Source organism: Spea bombifrons, chromosome 2, assembly GCF_027358695.1.
Source record: "Spea bombifrons isolate aSpeBom1 chromosome 2, aSpeBom1.2.pri, whole genome shotgun sequence".
NCBI lineage: Eukaryota > Metazoa > Chordata > Amphibia > Anura > Pelobatidae > Spea > Spea bombifrons.
Genome location: NC_071088.1, coordinates 28,121,056 through 28,130,371, shown reverse-complemented (window position 1 = coordinate 28,130,371; position 9,316 = coordinate 28,121,056). Strand labels below are relative to the sequence as shown.

Sequence of the window (9,316 nt, the reverse complement as noted above, 5' to 3'; positions counted from 1 at the left end):
TCTCCGTTTCAAAGTGGTTATTCTGATTCATATAAAGAAAGGTGCTTGTGGTTTAATAGCAATAAAAAAATAAAATAAAAATTGCATGTAAAAAGCATAGTATATTATATATATAATTGGTTTTGGACTAATGAGCCATTGACCACGAGCACAGAGACATGATGTATGCATGTTGTGATTTGGTATCGCTGCTTTAATCAATAACTGGAGGAGCCTTTTAAACTAATGTGTTCTATCGCCTACTCAGTCATCTGTCTCAAGACCAACATTCTTTCTCTTACGGTTGTCCATTCTCCAGCATTTCCACAATCACATCTCCTTTTATAAGAGTCTGCACAATCACTCCACTGGATCAAACTCTTGTCATAAAATTCACTCAAAATACACAGGGCTGAGAAACAGAGTGCAACAGATAAACAGGCAATAATGTTAAATCAAACTGACAATGAGAGCAGGCAGTGCCATTACAGATACGGCCCATAGCGTTGATAAACTGTAAGTGCTCAAAATAACATGAAACTACAATCCGTTTATATATTGGAAGGCTAACATTCTCCCCTTATAAAAAATATTGGTATTTCATCCTGGAGACTTGTTTTCAGTGTAATCTTCATGCTAGGGGAGAGCCGATTCTTATTGCTTTCCCTGGAGGAGGGCCAGTTTATACTTTCGAGTGACACACTTGTCAGAGTCAGTAAGGTAGAAGAGTTGCCATCAACAATTGAAAGAGAGAATAGGCCGAAGCAGCAGCATTTAGGTCCATCAGGGACTTGCCGGAGTGTCTTTTTTCCGATGTGTGCTTTCACTGTTGGCTTGGTTTTGTGCTGTTGATCTTCAGCTTTGTTTCTCTATCGACAGGCAAGGTCACTTTCACAGGGCTGTTGAAGTAATCTTCTTTATACCTCTCCGCTGAGCGAGGGTGGAACGGCCAACAGGTTCCAATACAGGAGACAAAGGATTAAGGTTCAAAGCAGAGTATGTAGCTGCCATGGCTCCCTGCAGGCACCAAAGGGAACATGTGTTAATATCTCTACAGCTATGTATTTCCATTAGATTACCCCTTCTCCTTTCCTACTAAGAAGAATCAGCCATTTAAAAATGTTTCTCGTATTACTGAATGCCCAAATGCTGTCCCAAAAATATACTGTAATCACATCACATTTTGCACCATTCATATTCTCTCATTCTTCATTCTAGCAAGTTATACAAGGAAAGACTACAGGAGAATCATTGTTACCAATGAACAAAGCGATAAACAATGACACCTGACCTCATCTAGTGTGTTGTGTATATGGTAGATTTCTCACATCACCATATAAATGGGAAACGCCCCTCATTCGATTCATCTTTTTTCATAATTGTATATGCTAAACCAAATAATTAACGGAAACTGATTTTCTGTTTCCATTAGTACATTTATCCAACATGCAGATGTACATGTATACCGCACAACTCTGTAGGTGGCAGTATACAACATATCACCTATGCCATAATTATACCAAAGAAGCACAGGAAAAAAAATATACATATCCCACAAACATGATAACCTAAACTTGCTACTATCGAGACCTGCAGCTGGCCTGTATTGGCCTGAAATTGGTCAGTGACCCTTCCATCGCAGATACCTTACATGTCAATGCAAACCAGACCAGATACAAACAAGCCCCATGCACAGGACATGACATCACCTTTACTAGATGTGGAGTATCCTGCCGGTTGAGTTGGAATTGGGGCAGCTGGTCACAGTGCACTATCCAGGGGTGCTTCAGTACCTGCGCAGCAGTTAGCCTCTGATGGGGATCCACATGAAGCATCTTTGATACCAAGTCCTAAGTATTGGCAGGACATAATGCTATGTAAAATACAATGTATATTACAATATTCGAGGACATATTTAGAATACCAATTAGAATAGAATTTAACATTTTGTACCCTTCGAGGTAGCATGGGCCGAGCCTGTTTTAACATTTAAACTGATGACGTGGCGATTAGTAAGCTGGGCTCCATTGACCTGCATGGTTCACCCTTTGGGAACTCTTACTTTGTACGGGGTACTGAGCTTAGGAGGCTGATCACTTCCCAGGGGTTTTTTTTTTTTTTTTTTTTTTAAAGCAGCCAGCCACCGCAATATTGAATCTGGCGAATGCGACTGCACCGTTTGAGTAAAGAATAGCAATCTTTGATTGCTTACTAAGCTCAATTCAATCCATGACTCTACAGGCACGTCATTGGTTGTTAAGGGGTTAATGTTTAATTTAGGAGACATCAAAACAGGACTAACACCCATGCGACTACTACAGTGGAACGGTTGCTGTAGATTTTATTCCAACTATGGTAGCATATTATTCTCTGATGATTGTAATCATATATAATGTGTTAGCATATTTTAGTAATGCCCCCCCATCTCTAAACATATGAAAGCCTTGTCACCGAAGGAATTAATGATTACAGTATATCATTATACTGTATATACATAAAGCCAAGTGCACTACAATTAAACCATCACCGTATGACCCAGCCAGCGACAATTCACACCACGGTTCAGCCGGATCATGCCGTATGGGGAGTGAATGGACTGGCACGTAATGTGTGCAGGGAGGCGAGGGCTGCTGCATCATGTTGTATGCAGGGAGAAGGCGAGGGCTGCCAGATGGTGTTGTATGCGTGTGTATGGGGGGGGGCAATAAAAAAGGGAAGGGAAGAAAGAGGGATGGAGAGAGAAAAAAAAAGGTAGGGAGAGAGGAGAAAGAAAAAAAGGGGGGCTAACGGAATAAAGAATTTCTATACTCCTCTAATTGAATGGTCAAATATGATTTTTTCCACTATGCGGATTAACAAAACGGTTTTTATATGAAAGAAAAAATCACTAAAGATTGATTTGCAATTTGAGAACAGACCTTGGCGATATCAGAGACTGAATTCCAGTAACCTCCACTTAGAGAGAATTTCCCACTTCCGATTCTTGCCAGTATTTCCTCAGGGGTATCATCTGGTCCATTTGCAAATGGAGTATACCTATAGAATATGAGATAATTGTATTGTATGATTATATTACTGATGTGTCACGGGTTATACAAATGTAGTTTTTAAAAATATACCTACTATGTGCTAGTTGTATTTTATATTTTATTTTAAACATGTCTCTAAAGCATCGTGGTCCATGAACAGTCACTAAATGTATTTTCAAACACAGACCAGGCTTTAATAAAACACAGACTAAAAAACTGTCTCCTCCAGTGTTAACTAAAGAGCTGGAAGGATAACTAACCGTTGTTTCTAAGTATACTACAGATTAACAGGATTAACTTTCGATCAGGGGCTACTCATTTTATAGGAAATACGGACTGCACCCCCTAAACCTATTCAATAAATAGATTCTCAATATGAAAGATTGTCTGTGAAGTCTGTAATCATGGCGTCATTAGCAGCGTATTGGAATTCAATGCAGACTCACCCAGTTAGCATAGTATAAAGTAGAACCCCCAGACTCCAGATATCACACGCAGCATCATATCCTTGGCGTTTTAAAACCTGGAGCAATGATATAAGAAATGTACATGTGGTTTTAAAATACAATTTTTAAGTACAAAGCGTGCAAACAAAATGTGAAACCTCAACACGCACACATCTGCCCCATAACAATTCCTATATGGTTAGTGTAAATATGAAGTTAAATATTCATACACTTGCAAGCAGCAATGTATGGGACGGCGGCCATTTAATTTCAGTAGAGGAAATTCAAAGCCAGACACATTTCCAGCCAGTGAAACTCATGGCCTTTAACAAGCCGCCACTGGTAGTGCGGTATTCCGCCGGCATATACATACACAGGGACATCAGAGGCAATTCCAGCTTACTTACTACAGAGAAAGCTTTGATATAAATAATAAGCGGGAGATTACCTCAGGGGCCACAAAGTTAGCCGTATAACAAGGAGTCATCAGCAAGCCATTTTCAGCCCGGAGCTGCTTGGCGAAGCCAAAGTCACAGATTCGAATAGACTCGGGATTTCCAGACTCATCCACATAGAGTATATTGCTGGGTTTCAGATCTCTGTGGACAACCTAGTGAAAGACAAAGCCATTTCATTTGCTTGGTCCCATATGAACTTGCCAAAAACAAGGTCTCCGATTGCCGTATGTTTTTGCACGGCGGCTGAGCAACCAGGCTTAAATCTCCAAAATCAGACCTAAAATTCCAAAGTGAATCAGCCTGACCGTGAAGCGGGAGTCTGCTTGGCAGGCACTCTCTCACTGGCCCTGCACCATTTCCAAATACAATTAATCAGAATTATTAATTAAGAGTGCAAATGAGGACCTAGTACAGCAGCACCGCCATCATGGACACATGGACATTGCACTATAAAGATAACTAGTAGCAATAAAAGAAGAACAAAAAATGCTGGTATAGAGTTTGAAAGGTGGTCTTGCTAATTGGTACATTGGTTGCTATGGGAACAGAACTACTTTGAGAGATAAATACTTGAGTCATACTAACGCTTATCATTCAGATGCCAATCAAACTATTTCTTCTGAAATTCCACCTACATTAATCTAAACAGGATCAAGATGAGTCAATTGTTGTAATACAGAAGAATCAACCTGGTTAATGATTAATTATGCATCAAAAAATTTATTAAAGATGGAAACGTCAAGAAAGAATAATCCGTTTTCTCATTAATTATCACAGAGTTCGCACCAATTAATTTATTGCAAGAAGATCTAGCTACTTACCCACTGGGAATGGAGGTATTCAACGGTCTTTGTTATTGTGTGCAGCACGGCACTTGCTTCCCGCTCGGAAAAGAATTTCTGTCGCAGGATTTTGTCTAGCAGTTCCCCCCCTTTCATTAGTTCTGTTACTAAATAAACATACTTTCCATCATCATAAACCTGAAAGAGACAAATATTTGAAAATGAGAATCGTGTGTATTCCTAGACCGCACAGAAACCGGCTTTCATCTCATGTAAATCATGTCACATTTACTAATGTTAAATTGATTAAAAATGTTCAATATTTTACAATTAGTTTACAGGATACATGAGGTAACCTACTACTCAGTCTAAACGCTCTTTCACCTCTGCCTCCACTTCTGATTAAATATATTTTTATATAATACACTTTTTGAGAAGTGTAAAGCCAGATTCCACTTACATCTTTTAAAGTAATAATGTTGGGATGTTGTCCATAACGCAACAGAATTTCGATTTCCTCAGTTGGATCTCTCTTACTTTTGTCAATTATCTGAAAAGGAAGACATAAATTCCAGTTTTCCCAGTATTTATGTTTTAAAGTGATGTCATGCAAACTACAGTGTCCGGTTTACAGGAAAAAAAATGAAACATTTTGAACGTTTTATTCCTGCGGCTGACATTTAATGTAACTTCTTCCCTACGGAGACTATGACATATCAATCATTACAACATGAGAAGCATAACATGTTTTCATCTGCTAAGCAGCAGTTAGAGTTATTCATTAATGGATGATCAGATATGGGACACAGCGCTCCTGTTGATTTTAATGCTAAAGCTTTCCGGCTAATGACTGGCTACATCCAGCACCGATACCTGGCGCAAAATTCATACTTGGGAGGGGAGAACTGCAGCTTTTCATAAGGGGTAAGTGGCTTTTATTTTATTCTCCCCCTACAGGCAAACAATGCATTTTAATGTGTGTTTGTTGGCGTGGCTGCATGGGACATGAAACTGTCCCCTTAACAATAAAATACTTGTGTAAGGACTCCGACTGGACCAGTGAATAAATGTATAGTAACAATACAATGCACTGTACCATACACCACACAGTATTAAACGTGAAAAACAAATTGAAAGGAGTCGTATCACAGCAAAACCTTACCTTTACTGCGTATTCCATGTTTGTGCCCTTGTGGATACACCTTTTGCAGATAGAATAGGAACCCACACCAATATCTTCCTTCAGTTCATAACCATCCGTGAACTGGATGCTGTTTCTGTGAAGCTGGAATTAATTTCTCAAATCAGTATATATATTACAAAAAAAGAAATAAAATGCAATTTTTCCTGCTACAACAAGCAGATAAGAAGTCTCATGGGTACTGTACATTGACATTGGTTTTAGATAATTTGTTTCAATAAACTTTTTTATTTGCAGACCATGGAGGCTGCTATTGTTGTCAATCTGTGACTTCCTCTTCTCAATTACAACATGGAGCTCATTCTGTATGACAATGCTAAGATTTGTGTTACTCCATAGACTTTCATCAGTCAGACTGTCTGGCTGGGTGGTTAAGACTGACCCATGCGATAAAGGTAGGGGTCCGCCATCTGACAGAGCTAACGGCAGGGAAGGCATACAGTGAGGAAGAACAGATAGAAAGACAAACATTTTCAGAACTGCACTCAAGATGAAAGGTGGAGAAAACATCCAAAAACTGGCTTATCCGGTACGAAAACAAAGCCAACAGGGAACTGTCTTGTCTACTGCAGAATATAAAACTTACTGGAACAATGCCATGGACCCCAACTGTCGGAATAGACTGGTTTTCTTCCTCCGAAGAAATAGCCACAAAGCTAAAGCCTCGGAAGAGCTGATGTGCATTGGCGCTTGCTGGGATACCCGGAGAATCTAGAAACCATAACGCAGAAACTAAAGTTAATTGATTTGGTAAGGGTCAACCCAATTTTTCACATGCTGTACATCAACTATTTAATAATTCAATGATTTACTTGAAGGAAGTGCCGCATAGTATAAGAAAAAAAATTCAGCACCCTACCTTTTGGAGTTTTTGCAGTAAATTCAGGGTCAAAATAAAAAGTGTCTTCTGGTCCTCCTGTTGCTGGCTTAAATGGTGGCTGAATTTCTCTCCTATATAGTTTCTATAAGTAAAAAAAAAAAAAATGCCTATAAATGAAAATAATGTACACAAAAATGTAGTATATATGTGTAAATACTAATCTACATAGGTGAGACACTCAAAGGACTTGACTTCCATAAATAGCCTTTATTTCAGATACGTAATCAATGTTTCAGTTTGCCTTCCAGACTTTTATAAAGATAATCATCTACTGACCAATGCAACAATTTATAGAGTGATCCATACCGCCAATAATTTGGAACCGTGATGATCTCAATTTAGTTAGTATTTTATGCAAATTGTTTCTGTGTGCCAATAAATTGATAAACGGTAAAATAAGTATATGTATAAAATGTGGATGACTTTGGCGATCTCATAGGTTTTTGTTATTTTTTCATCTTATGGTATTAGTATACACGGTTGTGTGTGTGTGTGTTGTGCGTGAGACCAAGTGAACACCTGGTAGTCCAGATCACTTCCACATCGCTCATACATTGAAGTTGCAGATGGACTGGATTCCCGGGTTACTGGTTCACTATGTTTGAATTATTGGTGATACGGATCACACTATAAATGGTTGCATTGGTCAACTGATTATCTTGATGAAAGTCCAGATAGCGGACTGAAATGTCGATTACTTGTTATTTGAAATAAAGACTATTTATGAAAGTCAAGCCCATTGTGCATCACTTTTGTGGACATATAGATATAAACATACACATACACGGATTTTGTTTTTGTTTTCTTTTGGTTTGGAATGCCTGCTATAACATATGCACTGTTTTTGTGGATTCACTATGTCTGAGTAGAAATTTTGGCCTGCAATTATAATCCCGTAAATGATTTACCCAAAGAATGTGCGCCTGGCGTCTTCCTATTCCAAACAGAGAATGAACAGTTCCACTGCATAACATTTCCAGCAATTAACTTTACACATGAGCGAGTTTATGACAGGAAAGGCAATACAGTTTGATAATTATGAAACTACCATTATTCTTTGCTTCTCCTCAACTCATATTCTCATTTTAACTACTAATTAGGAGCGCTCTGTATTACTGCTTCTAGCTTTACAGAAGAGAGGAGAAACCCACTCAGGTGCCATCAAAACTTTGCAGAGTTCATACTCTGAAGGAATACAAGATGAGTAACAGGGGTTTATTTTTTGAAGTTATAGTCTTCACTGCAAGCACTAGAAAAAAGCAATAAACAAGGAGCTGGTAAAACCAGGTTAGAAACGACGTGTGACAGCGTTCAGAATCAGGATCTCCTAATAGACATGGAACGAGGGGGCACGTTACTGTATCGTTTCACTACCGGGCCTACTTACATTCCAATCTATTGTCGCAAAAAAAGGATGCCTTTTAATCTCTTCAACACCATCTGGACCGGCACCTGCGTGAAAAGATCCAACAGATTCAGTCTTCACAATGCTTTGATTTGTTTTGTGCAGATATGTGTTTCTCACAGGACAATACGTGGTCTGCGGCAGTACATGGTCACACATCTTTTATTACAATAGTGAATTATGCAACAAATAATGTCTTGTTTTCTTTGTTTTTCCGCCCTTCCGATGACTTTTGGTGGTCAACTCCAGGTTCGCAATCATTTGTTAGTCCACATGCAGAGTAGGCCACAGATCTGTAATTTCATCACATGCGTAGCCCAAGAAAAGAAGAAGCGAGCGCAGCACAACCAACCCCAAGCCACTTTGCATGTGTAAAATATGAAGCACAGGTCGTGTGTGGAAACAATCCAGAAGCCACTTGTGTGTGAAAAGCATGAAAGGTAATGTTTATGAAGCACCCGGTCACTGTCTCCCTGGTCCAGTTCAATCTTGGGTCATTAAGGGGAGTTAAGTGAGGAGTTTTTTTGCTTTAGTAGCGGCAGGTTGTACCAAGCAGTGTATTGAAAGGTTGCTTTTATTAATTTACGTAACTCAATGTCTAGGTATTAATGTAGGGCCTCCAGAGTTCAAAGCATTTTTTGGTGGTTTGTTCCTTATACAGAATGGCCTCCATACAGTCCATTCTAAATAGAGTTTATAACTTGGATTTGGGAATTGCCAACATGGGGGGCCCTGGTCTTATCCAGTCTTGTAAAATAAATTACTTCTGCAGTGAATATGTGGGCTATTTTTGTGATCTTGTGCCGTGGTTGCTTCATTCCAAATATTGCCAATTCGGGGGTTAGTGTAAGGTCTGCAATTTTGCATGTGAGGAGAGATTACAATCTTTCTGGTACGTATTAGCTGACATTTCAGGGAACATTGAATGGAATGGGCTTTAGGGGACACACACACTTTGGGCAGTGGTTAGTGTTACTCAAGCCCATCCGGAACATTCTTTAAGATGTGCCATCTTATAAAACACTTCAGTGTAAACCGCCATGGGGAGCACTTTACTTGCTTCAAAGATATCGGTTTTATCTAGATCGGACAGAAGAGTTGACCAACGCTCTAAGCCTCCAACATGGTCCAGGGAG

General features: G+C 39.2%; 1 protein-coding gene across 2 annotated transcripts in view; it reads right to left on the bottom strand.

Moving 5' to 3' along the window:
* Nucleotides 1-268: 268 nt before the first annotated feature.
* Nucleotides 269-9,316, bottom strand: part of RPS6KA3 (ribosomal protein S6 kinase A3) — a 44,306-nt gene continuing 35,258 nt past the window's right edge. For both annotated transcript variants that reach the window (XM_053457301.1, XM_053457302.1), the window contains 11 exons: nt 8,163-8,227; nt 6,755-6,857; nt 6,482-6,606; nt 5,857-5,979; nt 5,155-5,244; nt 4,734-4,892; nt 3,903-4,064; nt 3,455-3,531; nt 2,898-3,015; nt 1,689-1,829; nt 269-996 (listed from right to left, as the gene is read on the bottom strand). In XM_053457301.1, coding sequence (XP_053313276.1) covers nt 871-996; nt 1,689-1,829; nt 2,898-3,015; nt 3,455-3,531; nt 3,903-4,064; nt 4,734-4,892; nt 5,155-5,244; nt 5,857-5,979; nt 6,482-6,606; nt 6,755-6,857; nt 8,163-8,227 — 1,289 coding nt within the window. In that variant the 3' untranslated portion in view covers nt 269-870. The remainder of the gene's footprint in view (nt 997-1,688; nt 1,830-2,897; nt 3,016-3,454; nt 3,532-3,902; nt 4,065-4,733; nt 4,893-5,154; nt 5,245-5,856; nt 5,980-6,481; nt 6,607-6,754; nt 6,858-8,162; nt 8,228-9,316) is intronic.